This window comes from Pyrgilauda ruficollis, unplaced genomic scaffold, assembly GCF_017590135.1.
Source record: "Pyrgilauda ruficollis isolate IOZ18807 unplaced genomic scaffold, ASM1759013v1 scaffold16, whole genome shotgun sequence".
In the NCBI taxonomy this organism is placed as follows: Eukaryota; Metazoa; Chordata; class Aves; order Passeriformes; family Passeridae; genus Pyrgilauda; species Pyrgilauda ruficollis.
The window spans coordinates 12318924-12337843 of NW_024514764.1; the positions used below are offsets into that span (position 1 = coordinate 12318924).

General features: G+C 46.3%; 1 protein-coding gene across 3 annotated transcripts; it reads right to left on the reverse strand.

Annotated features, from left to right (window-relative positions):
- Positions 1–18: 18 nt before the first annotated feature.
- On the reverse strand, positions 19–18657 carry LUC7L (LUC7 like). Of its 3 annotated transcripts, XM_041462259.1 has the most exons (11): positions 17967–18657; positions 17153–17247; positions 12194–12292; positions 11392–11502; positions 10617–10760; positions 10062–10238; positions 9278–9366; positions 4869–4898; positions 3826–3990; positions 2742–2803; positions 1339–1533 (listed from the first exon to the last, which is right to left on the reverse strand). In XM_041462259.1, exons 1-10 carry the CDS (start codon positions 17974–17976, stop codon positions 2776–2778), a joined length of 948 nt encoding a protein of 315 aa, XP_041318193.1. In that variant the 5' UTR covers positions 17977–18657; the 3' UTR covers positions 1339–1533; positions 2742–2775. The 3 variants fall into 3 exon arrangements, with proteins under 3 accessions (XP_041318192.1, XP_041318194.1, XP_041318193.1); XM_041462258.1 differs by lacking the exon at positions 2742–2803 and having other exon boundaries at positions 19–1533; positions 17967–18654; XM_041462260.1 differs by lacking the exon at positions 2742–2803 and having other exon boundaries at positions 19–1533; positions 18336–18354.
- Between the last annotated feature and the right edge of the window lie 263 nt (positions 18658–18920).

The following is an 18920-nucleotide window of genomic DNA, read 5'->3' on the forward strand; positions in this document are numbered from 1 at the left end:
TCCGGCAGCAGCGGGAGCCACAAACACAGATCTTTAATGCGCTCAGACCGCGGGAGAACAGCACAGGCACGTACAGGCACCCCGAGCGCGCGCCCGCCGCCCCCCGCGCCCCACACGGAGGTTACAAAAACAACACGTGAAACCGCGGAGTTAATCGTAAAAACGGACAGGGAAGGGGGGCATGCACTAGGGACTGACAGCGGGGCAGCACCGCGGCCGAACCGGAGCCGCGTTCGGGGGGAGGCAGAGAATGGAGGGAGGGGGCAGCGCCGGCCGGAGCCCGGGCCTGGGAACGGCAATTAACGGCGGTAATTAACCGCCTCACCGCGCTAACGAGCGGCCGGCCGGCTCCTGCCGGCGGGTGACCGGGGCTTCGCTCGCACCGAGCCCGGGGGTCGCGGCTGGGGCTGGCACAGCCAGGCGCCTCCCTGCCCTCGTGGGACACAAACCGAGGCACAATCAGCGAGTGACGGCAGGCAGCGGCCTCCCGCGCGCGGGGACACGGCCGGTGCCGCTCCCCGGAGGGCACACGCTGGCACGGGCTCCAGCCCGAGTCGCCTCTGCCCCTCGGCACGTTCTGCCTGACTGGCCTTGGAAACACAGCAGCGCTTTGGTCTGCAGGTCAGAGAGCCCCGCAGGAAGCTCTGACTGCAGAGTGCACAGTAAAGAGGCAGAGGAGCTGTGGCTGTGCTTCTCTAGAGAAGAGCACAGCCAGGCTTCCCACTGCTTTGCTCACACCAGCTCAACTATCTGAACTGTAAAGGTACTAAAACCAGACTTGAGCCCAGCTTAGAAACATGGTTCAGCTCAATCTGGTCATCCTCAAAGACAAAGAGCTTTCAGAATAGATCAGGGCCAAATTTTGTCTGGTTTTGCCTTAGCTGGGCAAGTGAGGCAACTCTCAAGTGCTGGAGACATAAAAATGAGATGGCTAAGTACTAAAAGGAAGGAAAAAAAGAAATCTGATTTTTTTTTTAACATATATAAACAGAAGGACAAAATATAATTGAGAACCAGTGCTACTGGTGTGCTCACAGAGGGTCAGGTGGGATTTCTGGAAAGGGCTGAAGCGTTACAAAGGTCAGGGCAGCTCAGGGCTCCAGGCACAGCGTGACCCCGACCGCTGCGCTCGCTGCGTCAGGACAAACACGGGGTGTCCACACTGGCCTGGACTGAAAACCATCCATCCAGATTTATTTATTCCTACTAAAACAAAATCCTGTTAAACAGTACGTAACTCCTGTGTCTCTACAAACTCACAGCTATCTGCCAAACAATAAAAATCCCAAACTACAAAAGATGAGTTGTATTCAGTAAATATAAATGGGAAATTTAGGCTTCGTGTAGAATGTTTATCAGACTATTTACAGTGCAACACAGATCTTTTGAGTTCAGATCTCTCCAGCTTCTCTCTCTTCTGACCTCTTGGAACGAGATTTGCCATTTGTGCTCTCGTGCCGCCTCTCAGAAGAGCTCTTCTCTTTCCTCTCTCTGTCTCGGGACTTTTCTCTTGAAGATCGATCTCTAGAAGATCTGAAGTACAAAGTAAAAGCTCTATCAGCTTCACAACTAAAAACTGTCAAATACCCACCAAGCAGTGTCTTTCCCTGGCAGGGCTGTGGGATGCAGGTTCCCTACAGGAACGTGCCTGGGTGCTGTGCCATGGGGAGTGGGTCCCCCATGACAGCAGCTCTGGGCCCTCTGCGAGGTTTCTGTGCACAGCACGGCCTTTGTTCCTCCTTCCTGTGAGTGATCCTTTCAAGCTGTTGCCACAGGGGCTCTCTCAGGTCTTCCCTGTGCCCCTTATTATTTTCCTGGGCCATCCTGAAGTGCCTACAATTTTTTCCTTGTCTCTGACTCAGCTCAGTTCATGGCTTCCAGAGCAGTTTTTCATTACCCCCTAAGCTACTGGCTTTCTGCTCAACTGCTTCAAATACCAACTGGATTCTTTGCTGGCTCAGCCCTGGGCTTCTCACTTTGCCTCCTGACAAATGCTGGCTTTGGCAGCATCCTGGGTTCAAAGTCAGGATGATACAGATTTATATTCACAGCCCACAGCACAGGCACATCTTTTCACAGCCACAGATTTTCAGCAGCAGTTCCCTGTGTCAGCCCACGCAGAATTAAACAGGAGGCTTCACATTAGGTCTAATCTGAAAGGCTGTTTCTTGTGTGATTCCTGCCAGCTTAGGGAATAGCAGGATTCAAAAGGAGCTGACCCTGAGGGAGCTCAGTAGAGGCTCCTACATTTTACTTCAAGGTACAGGGTTTTTTACAGTCACAACAGAAGGTACCTTAGAGGTTCCGCTTTCATTCTTGTTGATTTTAAGGCTTGAAAATACTGCAAAATTGATACATCAAAACCCAACAGCCATTTCATTTTCATTAAACTGTGTCATTTAACATCAGGCTGTCTGATGACATTACCTCTCTACCTTTTCCACAACAATGCCTGCTGCCTGCAGACCTCCTACCCTGAGCTCTCCAGATCCTGTGACACTCCATTTCTTTCAGCAAGTGAGACCTCAGCCCAGCAGAACCTGAGGGCAGAATTCATTAACTCTCTTTCAGGAAACAGGGTTTTGCTGTTTGTTCTCTTGTTTCTGTTATGTTTTCTTAAACTGATCCTGGCCTGTCCCCAGCTCTCAGCAATTTTGTGCAGGTGTGTCAGCTGGCCAATCCCCCTGCAATCTCAATGGGCTGGTTTGGATGTGTTCAGGGGTTCCGAAGTAATCCCTTACCTGCTCTTTAGTAATAGTTATTACAGGATCTTCCTCACTTCCTAATTGTCCAAACTTCTTTTCTTTATTTTTCATGTTCAAGACAGATTTAAAAAAGCACTTTAGTATCTCAGCCATTGGAGAATTGACAGTATTTACACCCCCCCTCAATTATTAAGAGACTTATTTTTCAGACCATTATTTCCCTCCCCTTCACCAGGTATCTTTAAAAGAAAAGCTGTTCTTACCCCTTAGCTAAACTGACACAAGACACACAACAATAGGTTTTTTCCTAGATTTGTACTTGAGTGCTGATGCCTTATCAGGTGACAGTGCTAAAGCACTCCCCTGTTAAATAGGAGGCTTTAAAAAAATCCAGATCTAACCTCAGCAAGCACCTGGAGGCAGACTTGCTCCTAGGCTTAGAAGGGTTGTAAGGGAACATAGTGATTCCAGTCAATTTTTCTAATACCCTACACACACTTGCCCCATTCTTCCTCCAACAAAGAGGCTGTTTTGCCGAATTTCAGAAAAACTTTAAGCCCTTCTTTGGACTATAGTGCTTCTCCTCAGAGACATAAGAATGGTATACTCCTCCTGTATTTCTTTTTCAGGAGGAAAAAGTGCTGATTCCTAAAGAATTCTCTCTCTCTCAAGCAGCCTTCTAACAGAAGACTCCACCCAGATCTCAAATCATAGACTGCCTTCCCAATGCCAGCACTGAGAGAAGGAACTTGGGAAGCAGAAAATAACTACAGAAGTGTAACATCCAAACTGCCTCCCAGGCACTTGGCTTCTAGGGAAGCTCAGTTAGCTCAGAGAGGCTTCGTTCTGCTTCCCATCCAAGGAGCATCTCAAGGCTCAGCAGTGCAAATCAGGGAACCTGTTCTATCTCCTAGACTCTCCTCTCAGCTGGGATCTTGCTGTACATCTGCTGCCCTCACGTGAGGCCACTGGGGAATCCTGCTTTGGTCCAGGAGCTGGCACAGGCCAGCACAGCTGCTCTGGAGAACCCTGCCACGCTCCGGCTCGCTCTGCAGGCCAGGGAGGTGACTGTGAGCCAAGGACTCCCCTTTCCAGAAGCACTCCAGGTGGGAATACATACTTGTGTTTGGAACTCCTGTCTCTGGAGCCCCGGCGGTGACCTCTGCTGTGGCTGCGGGAGCGGCTCCGGTGGCGCCGGTGTCGGTCCCGGGAGCGGGAGCGCGACTTCCGCCGCTCCCGGGAGGCTGATCTGGAGCGTCTCCGCCTCCGCTCCCGGGACCGTGATCTGCAGGGAACACACACGGGCTCAGTGCCTCACATTGCACCCTGAGCTACCTCTCAGCCTCTCCTGAGTAACAAATACCCAGAGCACCAACACAGTCCAGCCCCCGCCCCCAGATCCCTGCCCACACCCAGGGCTGATCAGCCACACCCACACCGTGGGCAGCCGCCTCCTCCTGGGCCTTGTGCTGCCAACAGAATGCCAGTGGGTTATTCAGTTTGCTGGAAAGCTTATAGAAAAAGCTCCCACAATTATTGTAAGCACGTGACAAGGGCCAGAACAGAGCTTACAACCCTGCATTGCTCACAAGTGAGGCCTGTGTAAGTAGAAGAGAGGCCAAAGGAAATGGCCTGTGATATTACCAGAACCCTAAGAGAATCTTCCTTGTGAAAGTCCTTTAGAAGCAGATTTATTTCACCCTGCTCTAAAAATAAGACAGATGCCAAAGGAAATCAGTAGGCAGGGAGATCTCCAGGTCCATTATCGCAGAGAATGTTGCCATAGCATTAAGGCAAGCTCTTCCCACAGATGTGGGGGTTTTAATCTCAAATGTCTGTATTTTCACATCTGAGGTATTATATATATAACAGATACTTCAGACATTACAATCATGAAAGTGTATCAGGTATTTATGGAAAGAGGCCTTGGGGACATCCATGGGCTCACACTGGAGCACACAGAGCCCATGCTGGCCAGGCTACTCAGCACCAGCTCTACAGCCCCACAAGCCACACCAAGCTGAGCAGCACCACTGAGCTGCCCACACTGCACTTCCCATCTCTTTCAGGGAGCAAAGCAGACACTGAGACCCAGGAAAAACCTCAGTAGCTAGAGAGAAACACAAACAGGCATTTGGAATAAGTGCAGAACTGGGCACTCACCTTCGACGATCTCTATTTCTTGATCCAGACCTAGAAAGATGAGGAGAGTTAAGTCAGAGAAGTTATGATGCAGCCAATGGGTTTTCAATAGGAAAATTCATTCACCCTGGCAGCTCTTCACAGTAATAATCAATACCTCAAGTGATACACTACTAAAAAAAAGGAAAAAAAAAAGAAAAAAAAAAAAAAAGGAAAAAAAGAAAAAGCTTGCAAATAAAAGATTTTGTTAGCTTCATTTTTTTCAATTTTAGGAACAAGAATTTGTCAAAAACTGGAAAACATTAATTTCTGCACACTAAGCTTCCTGTCACTACAGAAAAGTCTAGAAACCGGACACTATTAATAAAGCACCCCAGTGAACCCTTCCAACTAATTTTCTGTGCATATTTGTTACATACTCTTTACTCCCTGCAGTCTAACACCAGCTGGATCAACTCTAACATTTTCAAGAAGTGCCACTCTCCAATCAGAGACATCTGCCAGTTTTCTGATTTTGGTTCCTTTTGAGGGAGTTGCATGCTAAAGAGGTTTTAATAAAGAAATACACCCTCTTCTCACTCCTTGTATTTGTTTACCAAACATTAGAAGGAAATTTGTATCACTAATTTTTTCTCTTTTGGGAAAGATAACTGGGAAAAAAGAGGGGACATAGGCACAAGAGAAGAACTATTACTGACAAATGACAGAGATAAACTGAAAATCCTTAGAAAGCATTTGAGAAGAATAATCCAGGCCTTGCTATCCTTTCTCACATTCCACAAGCTTCAGAGCTCGTGTGTGGCACTCTCAGCTTACTGCTGTCAGCATTAGCTCTTGACAGTTTGTAAATACCAGAATTCTTTCAACTTCAGCAGTACCATTACTCAGGACCACTTAAAATTCCTCTGCACATGGAAGCTGCACCCTCCCTCTTCCTCTGTGGCCACATTTCAGAGCCAGCAGAACACCATACACTGTCTGAACAGTCTTGTTTTACTTTAATTAAGAAGTGGCTCCTCTCCCTCTTTACTGACTTAGAGACTCACTCCTGTAAGTGCTCCCCACTGTACACAGACTCACACACAGTAAGTTCCATTTACACCCCACAGAGCTGTTCTGGTACCCTGACATGAAAGCTACACACAGACAAGAATTTAAGAAGCAGCAGAGAAGCATCTGTTTTAATAACATTATTTAAAACCATGCCTGGATAAGACAAGATCAAGAAAATCTATGTGCACTGACATTTCTTCCATGAAATGGGATTGTTCAGTCATGGCAGAAAGTTTAAAAAGCCCCCAAATTTAGAAAGGAATTCAGGTAAGGACTGTAAACAAAGTGGAGCTGAACTTGGAGTCTGCAAATGAAACATGCACTGTGGCAACACACATGACCAGCTGAAGGAAAAGCTGATAAACCTGGAGAGCAGGGCAGTAACCACACACCTCCATTCCCACAGAACAGAGCCTGACAGAGCAGCAGCACCTCCTGCAGATACCTGGCAGGCAGCTGGATTTTTTTGGTGGTTGTACTTACTCCAAGTTCTTACTGTTCTTTTTCCTCCTGACCATTTTATTCTGAACTACCAGTGCACACATCCACAAAAGCCCTTCCACATCCCCTGAAAAGCCTGCCTGCCCTTCCATGCCTATCATCCAAGCATATTTGTATGCACAAAAAACATCTGATAATCACTCCCTAGAACCAAAGTCAAGAATTCAGGAAGTATCCAACAAAACACCATTGTCCTTACTAGCCTGAATCACTGTATACCAAGAGACAATGAAGATTGCTCTCCATAGGAGCAAGAGGACTGAGCAAGTCTATTTTGTTTATTTTTTCCTCTTTTTTTGTCCCTGTATCACAGAGACTTTCTTCTGAGTTTCATAACCTGTCTTTTGTCCAGCTTAACACAAAGGAAATCCATTGGCACCTCCACCAGACTTGTTTACTGGTGTACTCTGGAAGAAAACACTGAGGTCTGCACTTGCCAGCATGCCACTTCTCCACAGAATTCCAGTCTTAAGAGATTACTGGATACCCAACAGCCACCAGCACCATCACACAAGACTTGTGTTTATTACCTCTAGGGCAGAATCCAGTTCACTCATTCCTATGTGGAGTCACAGTTTATTGACAGATTAATTACAGCTGTGAGAGGTAGAGTTTCACAAGGGAAGGCACAGGTTTGCAGGGATGCCACAGTGCCTGTCAGTCACCAGACTCCCAAAGCCAAGCCATTCTCTTACAGAAGTAACACCACGAAGGTGCTGTATGGGAGGCTATGACAAGAAGAGTTCTGAAGGAAACATGTTCCTGTGGTTCCTGAAAGTACCAAGCTCTGGACAAGAGAGGCTGGCTGGGAGGTGGCAGACATAACCAATTAGTTTTTGATGGGAAAATGCCTCTGTGAGCATGGTGTGCACAGCTCCCACCAGGTAAGTGACCAAGAAATCTGGACTCTAACCTCAGTTCTGACACTGAGTGTATCTACTGTCCTCCCTCAGGTCAAGTTCTCATTTTGGAGGGGCAGTTGATTGAATCTCTTCTGTATGGCACTCCTGACTCCTTCATAACAAGTTTTCCTGTGGAGCACACAGGTGTCTCTGCACAGAGCCAGAGCAAAGGCCAGCCACAGTCCCTAAGTACTGTCACATATGGAAACAACAAGAATTCAGACTTTAGGCCAGCTCCATGCAGTTCTTAAAGCTTTCCTATTTTAAGCTTTAAATAAACATTCAAAAGCAGCTTTCAAACCCCCTCATCACATGCATCCACATATGGACTACCTGTAAACACAAGAGGCTCTTTAGCTCTCAAGAATTGAGCGCTTGAGGTTTTTTTTTAAAAACCACAAAAACAAAACCACAGCACACCACAGGAGGAAGAAAACCAACATTTTGAGAAGATGTGGATCAACAGAGAGATCTAGAGGGTTCTTCCTGAACAACTCTGTTGAGCTATTTTTACAGAGAAATGACCTCCAGGAAGAAGAGGCACCATGGAGACAAACTGAGTCCATGTTAGGCAGGGTCCTGCTGTGGGTCTGTCATGAAGCTGCTGCATGAGAAGACACTTCCCATTTCACTTCCACATCTCTGACCACAGCAGCAGCAACAGCAGTCCCTTTTGATTAACTCCTGCACTGAAAAGCTACTTCCAAATCCTGTATCTCCCAAACTCAACTGCATTACAGTTGCATGGGTAACAAAGTTGTGAGGCTCTCCACAAAGTGCTACAGTTCCACAGAAAGCTGTAGCATGATCTGCTCCTTCCTATCGCACCAGGCAATTCCCAGAGAAAACCCACATTGAACACCCTAACTGGAGTTATGCATAACATGCATAAAATAATATGGATAATGAGTAACAGTTTGGGGCTCCCATCTTCATAATGCACTAAAATCACCATGCTGCTTCATGCTGGTATTTGTCAGCAATTCCAGCAATGTATAGCCAGAGCCAGCACCATCTTAGAGTACACTGCAGTTATAAATCTCATATTCCTCAGACAAAGTCACTCTTCAGCTGACTCTGAGTTTCAAAAATAGCTCTGCACAGGCAGCAAGGTTGGGGTCTTTTTGATGCAAGAAGTACACAAGGAGAAACACACAAGGTAACCAGGGAGATGCTGTGACAATCAGAGGAGCATTCCTACCCAGCCACTTCCTCTGCCTGACCCCTGCAAATAACCACCCTCCCCACACCAGGCTGCCTAACTGAGCTGTTTACACACAAGTTGCCACTTCAGTTTAAGTACAGAAGAAATTGTTTTTCCAGTTCAGCTGGCAAGATGCAGAAGAGCTTGTCCTGAGGAAACCAATGTTCCAGCCCCTCCCACTCAGGAATTACAGACATCTGAGCAGAAGGTGACACACACAGCTACAACCACCAGAAGCAGCCACTCCTTGGGATCTCTCAGCTTCCTTAGGAAATGCTTGCCAAAACACCTCACTTATTGTAGGAAAGTTACATGCAGTCAATTATTTGGCACATGGACACCAGCCTGTTGTCATCTCCAAGCCGTGAGGAGGGCTGTCCAAGGAATTTCTGCATGACTACTGCCTTTTGAGCAAGCCTAGTCCTCACTCATCTTAAACTTTCCCACTCAGGTGCTCTGTATGAGGGTATTTTATCCAGATTCAGATTCCCTAAGACAGGGATTAGACCAATATAAGCCTGAAGACTACAGGGAACTTCCACCTTTCAGACACACAGTGGAGGTTAAAATACATGTACAATCACTCTAAGGTGGAGGAGTGGAGGATTTGTGCATTGTTTTCACTTTTAACTGAATCCCAGGATGCTCACACAGCATCTGGAGCACATCCAACAGCCACTCCAGAAGCAGATGCTGAACTCCTGCAGTGCTCATGTACAAGGAATCAGATACTTCTAGACTTCACAGGGCAGCTCCCAGGTCCCACTCACCGTCTGCCCATCCTCTCCTCTCGTTCTCTCTCCTCTCTCCGTCTCAAACGATCCTGGTTTCTCTTCTCTTGCTTTTCTGCCACTGTTTTCTAGGGGTTAAAAACAAATCCACGTCGTATTTCAGCCATGCAGTAACAGCCATTATTTAGAGCCATACAGTAACAGGTCAGATCTGCAGGAAGACCATTCCAATAGCAAGACAAAGAACCATTGCACTGCATTTTATGTGCTGAGTTAAGACCTCTGTCAAGGTTCTCATTTTTCTCAGCTGAGGCACTGACCTCAATGCACTGTGAGTGAGGCACAGGAATCACAACTCTTACTCAGCTGAAGTCTCTGTTTGCAAGCAAGGCCAGTACCACAACCCATTACAAACCATTTCAGAAAACTCCTAATGGCTTCAGCTAGTCAAGATCTTTTCACTGACAGAACTATGTGAAACTTCAGTTCTAATATTTCATTGAGAGGTTTTGAGGTGGAAAAAAACCCCAGAGTAACAAATTTCTGTCATGTTAATGAGATTGACTGTACCAAAGCTCCAAGGAATAAATTATAGCAGTGCTCTGGTTTGACTGATTCTGAGGGAACATATTTAGTTACCCAGAAAACAGAGAAGAGACCCCAAGACAAGGCTAAACAAAGCTCTGTTTGATGCTTGAGGGATTCTGCAGTCAGAAATTTCCGAGCTTTTACAAGCCCTCTACAAAGAATTCTGTATTAATTTAATAGAAGAGCTCAAGGTCTTCAGAATTACAAAGAGGTGGTTTAAAACAGAGAGGATTACCCTCAGCTGATCCAGTTTCTCACGAATCTGAATGAAACCCAAGTGTAATTTGCCTCCAAAGTGGTCAGCAAGACGCCGGTCGTTGTCATGGAGACCCAGATATGCTGAGCAGACTTCACACACACGCAGCTTCTGCTGCTGGAAGCTGGATGCAGGCATTGAATTTCGGTATTCTTCCTACAGGGAGGCAAGAAAACCCACACAAAATGTCAGGGAACCCTTACATAGACAGAACCCTCCAGGGGAAACTCCTGCAAAGAATTGCTTTGAAGAATCAAAACCCACCCTCACACAAAGGAGGTGCCACACAAATGCTTTGTGGGCACAGCTAACCCAACAGTCTATCCTTGCAAGAGACTGGTGACCAAATATTTCAGAGGATGAAGCCCTCCCTGCCCCAGATAAAAGTTTCTAAAAATCTTTTCAATCACCACAGTGCCTGCTGGCACATGGCTGGAACTGCAAAAGGAGGTGCTGGCACACAGGAACAGGGGCAGAAACCACCCAGCCTAGCCCAGGCTCCTGTGACAAGCCACAGGAGAGCCAACACTGTACCTCTGCCTCTTTCTTTTTCGCTCGGACTTTCTCCACTTCCATCAGGATCTTTTGAGACTCATCAACATTTCCTTCAGCTCCCAGCTGTTCTGCTTTAGCTAGGAGTTTTCCAATATCTTCATTCAGCTCATGGACTTTCTCTGCCTGAAGAGAAGAGTCAGTTTTTAGTAAGACAAAAATGTGATAAAGCTTGCAGGACAACTTTTCATTTTTTTGAAAGAAATACTGTGTAATGAAATCTGTTGTTGGAAGATAACCATGAATCTCCAGAAGTCCCCAACAAAAGGGACTGGTGGACCAATGTCAACACAGTGACAGACCTATGGCAAAGAGAGAAACTGTATGTGGAGTGATCATGATCTGCCAGTCATTTCTGGCTTACAGGTCAGCATAGAGGCCACAAAATCAGCTTCAGAAATGTCTTGTATTAGCCCAATTAGGTGAGCTCCCAAAAAGGAAACTCCATGAGCATTTTTTAAATGAAACAAAAACCATGGGATGATTGACTTACTATTCTAAATTATTATGGTAACATTTCATAGCATGGGGAAGAAACCAATATGCTTTATTTCCATGCTAAAGCAATCTCCTTTAGAGCCCACGGTGGTCTTTTAAGTTTGTCTCCAGAATGGCCAGAGCAGCCATTTGAGGAGGATGACTGCAATCCCCAAATCCTCTGTGGAGCTAACTCCCCAGTATCACTGGTGTCAGAGAAACAGAGCACCAGGGCTCCCAGCAAGACTTTCAGAACCAATGTTTAGTGAGAGGCCAATACCTTTGCAGACACTTCAGCACTGATCTCTTCCTGTGTCTCAGCCAGGCGTTTCTTGGCCAGTTCTGTTCTCCTGTCACACTCTGCAATGAAGGATTCCAGGTGATCCATGGCCTGCATGATCAGACAAAGAATAATGAATGAAGCTGCTCTCTGTGCCAGATGTAGCTTTGACAGTCAACAGCTGCAATCCTGTACAATGCACAAACAACCTCAAGAACAGATGCTTTCAGAAAAAAAACAAATGACACTTCGCAGAACAAGTTACATTTGACCCCGGCCCTGTAAGCCTGACCCAGTTCCTTTATTCTGACACATCAACATGGCTTTGCACTAGAACTTCCTTCCTAAGCAGGAGCAACAGGCACAAAGACAAAAGCACTGGAATAACATGAAAGGGAAAGACAGAATTGTGCTTCCCCTTGATCTGTTCCACCACAGAAAGATTAAATGAAAGCTAAATCCGACAAAAGTTAAAACTACTGAGCAGGTTTTTAATGTTAAATCTCTTTCTGGGACAGGGCATCAGGTTACAAGAACCTGGTACAGAGCAGCAGGTGTGGGATCCAAGGAATGCCAGGGAGCCTCCCAGCTAGCTGGGCTAATGGGGTGGCAAAGGCCATAATTACTTCTCTGCATTCTCCAGTCAGCAGTCAGGCTGACATTCAGGAAGGGGCTGCACATTCTGGACAGGTAACACATCAAGCAACACGATGAGCTGAAATGGCCACTGAGTTCTACTGTTCAGCCCAGTAACTTCAAGAACCAGTTCCCCCAAAAGTAATTAAAATTTCTCCATACTTACATCCAGCTCAAAAAACAGGTCTCTCTCTTTACTTGCAATCTCATAATCTGCTCGCAGAGCCAAGTCATGGATCTTTGTACATTCTCCCAGGTCCATTCTCTGTTAGAAGAAAAAGGAGAACCCACATAAGAACCCTCCGTTACAGCAACAAGCAGAAGATGTCGCTTGCCAACTGCATCATATCACAGTAAAGTATTTTCATAAAAAGCAGCTTTTCTTTTAACCAGAACCAGCCAGAAGAACCACATGCTTGCCAGAACTCATTTTGTAGATGTTCTGGGAACCTTAAAACAGCCCAAATGCTTTAAGTCCAGTCTTACTCCTGCTCTAAGTCCCAGGACAGCCTCAGAAATGGCTGGGAGGGAGATAGGTCCCCTTCAACAGGCACCAGCTGCAAATGTCTCCTGTCCTGGAGCCACAGCCCAGGAAAACATACCTGCACCTGATTTAAAGCTCCTCTGGAAATGCATATCTGTGTCAGGATGAGCCCAAGTAACATATGGCATACCAAATTGTAGGATACACACAGAATGCTTCCTATCAACAACAAAAGGACTTAAAAGGATTAAGGGCTACAGCCAGCAGAAATGCACAACCCCACACACAGCAACAACAGACACTGTGTTAATTCCACAGCCAGACCCTTCCCACTTCCAGCTGCAGCCTGGAATTTGAAAATCTGCCCAGCAAAGCAGAGTCCTACACATAAGCCCATTTAATGAGAGACTTAAGAGCATCTCTCTTCCCAGAAAGCTGCCCTTCCCTCCCACTGCTCTCCATGCTATTTGAACTTGTTATTTTTTCTCCCACCTAGCTGTTAACAGCCACATGAACCCAAGTCGATTATGTTCTCAAGACATGGAAGATGCATTTCAACATTATCAATTTGTAACAAAGAACCTTTCTCTTACTCTTAGAGTAGAAAATGACACTTTGAAAGCCAAAATAATAAAATCCCTAATTGTGAGCCACTGTAGGAATGGCAGGGTACATGTCATTGCATGAAGGAACAGCCCACCTCACCACCCTCTTCTCTCACTGTCACCACCAGTCCCCAGGAGCCCAAACCTCAACATGCACAACAGGTGTCAACTCAGTGAACTGCAGACAAAGCTGAACTGGGATAACGCTGAATCCCTGTGGAATACCACAAACTAAAGCTGGGGATGCTTACATGAAACAATGCACTCAGAAAGCAGTGTTTAGAATTAAGCAAAGCAACTAAAGCAAACTCTACCAGTTTATTCTTAGGTTTTCAGAATATTCTCTTCTAGAAAAAGAGAAAATCCAGATGACTTGGCACTATTTAGCCTTCCTCATTTTGCTCAGATTTACCAGAACCAGGAGGCCAGAGGCAGCAGGCCACAGAAACAGACAGACACTGCATCCAGAATACTCCTGCTGAGCTCTCTAATGATAGAAATGTAATGCTTACAAAAAAAGCACATTGGTACTTTTAGAGCTTGATCATGCTCAACTTCAGGCAAGCCACTTCAAAGAATGCTAGAGAGTTACTGTTATTTTACCACAAAAATAACTTTCCATGATGTGACACATCTTTCATTCTTCTGGTCATTCTACTGAGATCACTTTCCAAGATAGGGAGGAAATAATGGTATTGGATGTGATTGTCACACATCATAAATATTCTTATCTGAGCTCTTCCTGCAAGCTGAGCCAATAACCCCACTTCAGAGAAGGGGCTCTCACCACTTCAGAACAGCCAACAATGCTTGTTCTGAAGCTCCCTATTCCTCTCCCTGCTTGTTAACAGGCAACAAATCCCTTGACCTGCCTGAGGGAAGAACATTCAGTTCTCACTAGCTTATAAACCTCAAATCTTCCTCCATGTCCTTTGAGATGTTGAAGTGCAAGGAGACTTCCACAGGTATTGCTCACTTGGGGTAGGACCACCAGCCCTTCTGCCACAAAGCCTCCTCTCATGCCAGGGAGGGCTGTCATAGAATACCCATCCTTCCCACAGAGATCATGACCTGCTCCAGTCAACACTGGCTGGTTTATAACACAGGTATGTGAGACAGGCAACCAGCAGAGCCTGAGCAAAGATTTAACTCCACATACACACATACACAAAGACTGAAAACATTTAGATGTCACTGATAATTAATCCTGCTCACATTTGCTGAGAAATCCACATTCTGAGGTATCTCTTATGATCTCCACTGAACTGGAAACTCACCACAAAATGAAATTTCCACTAAGATGCTTTAACAGTGATCAGAGATGCAGAGTTTCATCGAAGTGAAAAAAAAAAAGAACAGACCCCCCCTCAACCCACAAAAAACCAATTCTAGAACCTACAGATTTCAACTCATATTCCCCAGTAGGGAACACAATAATTCTCTGGATGTAATTTCCAAGGTATGTTCAGTCTGGGTAGCTTTGAGGCTCATCTGTCCACCTCTTAGTGGAGCTGAAATTCAGAAGAATTCCAGCTGATGCCATCTCTCAATGTGCTACAATACTTTCACTGACAGAAATCTGCTTACCATGAGATGCAGAGAGAACTCAGCACTCACCACAAACGATGTAGATAACAAGGTAACAGCCCATGGGCTCACCAAACCAACTCCTGCTCTCCCAAAATGTTCCTCCTTACCCACAGAGACCAAAGAGAACCACTGTAGGTTGTTTAGTGGCAAGTTTAGACAAGTTTCTGAGGCCAAAAAGAGAATAATCACAGGAACAAACCAACTTAAAATGACAACTCTTACAATCAGGAACACTTGTGCACCTAAACAAAGCAAACATCAACAGGACTCCTGCAGCCCTCAGGAATATTCCAGAGCTTTGCTTACAGTCTGGACTCCTTTTCTTACTCTGCACCTGAAGGTCAGTGAGTGGGACTCCATCACATTTCACTGAGCACAGCTCCCCAAGGGATCAGCTTCCTGCTTGCCTTCAATCAGCTTCCCACTAAGGAATATCTGCACACATGAAGGATGCAGCAGTAACAATGCCTTAGGGGAGGATACAACACAGCAAGCACCAGAAGGCTTGGAACATCTGTTGGAAGTTTCCAAGAGGTCCAAGGTCCTGATTTCTGCAGTAATATACCCAGAGTTGCATTATACCCCACCTAGCTCAGACAGATTCACCCATACAGCTCTTCCTTAGCAGAGCACTGTAAAGTGCCAGTGAAGCTGCCTGAGATCACGAGGGAGGACTGCACATTCCAGCTAAGTTTCACTCTGTACTGGCAGCAGTGACAGCTGAAATGCTCTTCCTGTTCTGGACATCACATGTTCTTTCAACACAGATCTGCAGCACCAACACTTGCTCTGGCCCCCAGTAGAGGTGTAGAGCTCCACACCCACTTCAAGGCCACCACACAATCATGTGAGTGAGCCACAAGATCACTTGTGCAGGAGCAGTCTTTCTTCCTGCTCCTGAAGGTTCTGAGCACAAATTCCACAGTGAGAGGGAAAGGACACCTCAATCAAGACAAGCAACAACAGAAGCATAAGAAACAAACTCCTCAAGGTGCTTCTCTGCCCCAGGAGACTCACAATCCACACTTCAGACTTCCTCCATGCTTTGGCACCAGCTCACACACACCACTTATGCTGAACTACCCCTTCAACTCACCATTTACCCTCTGTTGAAAACCTGCCAGAAGAGATAGAAGGCAGTCCTCATCTTCAAAACACCCTTTGGGCCCCAAGAAACTTTTGTAGAATCTCATGTTAAAAAACATACCTTGACCACAGTGACCTATACAAAGGATAGAAGTTTAAAATTCTGAAATGGAGGTGAAGTCATATGGCAGCTGACGGGACAATCACTGCAAAATACATCTGAGCTTCAAATGAATTTTAAAAATTGAGGTACAGAGATTGGTATTCAGCTTTTCCAATCTTATTCTGCAAAAGCAGCCACTGAGAAGCTAAAGTCTGAGTGCTCAGAGCAGAGGCAGCTCCTTCTACCAGTGCTGCCACACTGCTGCTATGGAGTGACACAAGCAGGGGCAGCAGCGCCAGCCCTCCCTTTGCTGGAGACCCACTGTGTCCAGCCAGCTCCCCAGGCAGCAGCAGGGAGGGCTATAAATAACCAGCATCTTTCAACAGTCTGGTTAAGTGAACACACACTGTGAATGGCCACAGTATTTCATGCAAACAGCAAGGGCAAAGATGGATTTCAAACATCCATAATCACCTCCACCCTGCGACTGCTGCACAGTGATGGTGACAAAAGACAGTTTTCTTTCCAAAGTCAGGCTGCAGCTTTCATCTGGGAGCCTCAAATGAACACTTCCTTCAGAAGAGCTCACTGCTAAAGCCAACATCACCTTCTGCTCTCAGAGGTAGCACATGAGCCAAACCTTTGAACACAGGCCAGCTCTGTTCCCACAGGGAGCAGCAAAAGAGCTGAGACAACTGTTTGAAACCAGTCAGGCAGAGTGACACAAACAACCAAGCAGCTCAAACAACCAACACTCAGCCAGAGCTGTGACCTGCCATCATCACCACAATAACAATAGAAAAGCTGCTCTTCCATCAGGGCTGGGGAAAGGAGACTGAAAATCTCCAAGGATTCATGCAGCTGCTAAGGAAACACTTGCTAACCTGAAGATGCAGCAGTGAACCTGGGCAGCAGCAGCCTAGCTACAGGCTTGGAACCACCACAGGACAAGTTGCAAGCTCTGACTATCTCAAACTGCTAAAACAGAAATAATTTTCCAACTTCTCACAGGATTGTGAAAGAAAAAGCATTTCAGGTGAATTGTGAGAGCTCCTGGTTTGTTTTTTTTTTGTTTGTTTGTTTTTTTGAGAAGTGAGAGCAGTTCCATACACAGGTCACAGGAAGTGGAATTAGGATTGTGAGTGCTCCCTGAGCACAGAAAGCCTGATCTCTCCTAGAAGTCACCCACCCTGCACAGACAAGAGTTGCACCAACATCCCCCTCACCAGAACCCCTTGTTCCAGAGGACACACTTACTGTTCCAGCCAGGATATCGTGAGGACAGCAATCCAGAAGGTGGCTCTTGCACACACGATCGTCTGTGAACTTCACCCTTTGTCTGGTTTCATCTCCTGAAATTCATGTGTGGTTTAAATAAGGAGACATTAGAACAACAAGAGAACACAGGCATCAGCATGAACATTTCACCTCAATATGCAGATTAAAATATTTGGTGCTCCTGCTCCCCAAAATTACTCAAAAAAAAAAAAAAGCTTAGAGGGTAACAGGATATTCTGGAACACTTATAATTGGCAACAAACACTATTTTAGCATTTATTTATCCAGGACACCATGTTAAACACAGTGCTGGCGAGCCAAGCAATGTCCAAGGCCTGTCATCCACATAAAGAAGCAGCACAGCCAGAGGAGAAAAGGAGACAGACAGGCTGGCTCCCAGCCAAAACCTGTTTCTTTTTTCCACCCTTTCTTTTCCTTACTGTGAAGAAGGGGCAGGAGATACCAAACCCCACACTATCAGATCACAAAACAGGGCTGTGCTGGGCAAAATTTACAGGCAACTGCTCTTTGCTCAGGTGGTAATTGAGCCATCAGTCCGTTGGGTTTGGAACCCAACTATGCAGGGTGTGCTCTCCCAGGCCCTGCAAGGGAGGAGCTGGCAGGTCCTGGCCTGGAACACACCACGGGCTCCCCACCCACAGCCCACCCTCAGAGGACATTTTACACTCAGGAGCCACTTAAACGAGACAATATCAGAAAAGCAACAAAATAAATAATAAAAAAAGGAACAAAGTTAGTCAATACACACTGCGAGCTCCAACACATACTATACCCATCTGCATTCTTCAAGACCTCAGCTGCAGAATTTTATGCCCATTGTTGAAAAGTTTTAAAGGAAAAGCTTTCTTGCCCACACCTGCAGTAAGGAAGTCAGGGGAATGATACATAAAAGTAAAGGCAAAGTGGTAATGGTATGTGACAATTTTAAAGCTCATCTGTGCATATGACACAGGTATGTGTAATACTAAAGTATGAATATAGTTTAGGATTCACAAGCATCCAGGAATAATGTTGTGTCTACTGAAATTTTTTAAAGTTTCTTTTTTTTCTTTCTAAGCTACACTTTTAAAGTTACTTGTGAAAAAAAGCAAACACTTTTTTTTTTTTGTTATAACAGCTTTAAAAATTGGTTGTGACTCACGGCTCGATGAACATGAGGCTTTTCTGCAACTCCCTTGCAGATTGATGTAGGCAGGCAAAGATACACTGAACCTTTATAAATAAAATAGAGGGGCCACAATTGTTCAGTTTGTATGAAATAAAAATATGGGAAGCAATTCAATAGCAACTCAATACACAGAGAAAGAAAAGCACTTATTCACTTACGAAACAAAGTGCAAAGTGCCTGGACAGCCCTGTTAACGTGCCAAAGGGAATTTAAGTACCCAGCGAGTCGCAGAAGGGAGACACAAACCGCAGCGGGACCGTATTTTGCACGGGCTGTCACATTTTTCGTCTCGGACAGCGCCCGGCGCTGCGGGCACACCTACCTACGCGCCTCTGGACGTGCGGGCACGGAGCCGGCCCTGCGCCCGGCCGCGGCAGCCGGGCCCGGAGCGGCGGGGCGGGGCGCGTGGCTGTCCTGAGGGGCGCGGTCAGAGCGAAGGGGCGGTGATGTCAGTGGGGCGTGGCTGGGCCCAGGGGCGGGCGGGGGTACCGGACCCCAACCCCGCCGTGCCCGGTGCCCGGGGCTCGCCGGGCGTGGGCGCAGTAGCCAGGGCGCCGC

Bases quoted from the DNA above. Each gene is read 5' to 3' on its own strand.
- LUC7L (XM_041462258.1), bottom strand. The intron at 11,503-12,193 runs GTAAGTATGGAG...CTGATCATGCAG, and splicing joins ACCTGTTTTTTGAGCTGGAT to GCCATGGATCACCTGGAATC. The intron at 10,239-10,616 runs GTACAGTGTTGG...GCCTCCCTGTAG, and splicing joins CGAAAAAGAAAGAGGCAGAG to GAAGAATACCGAAATTCAAT.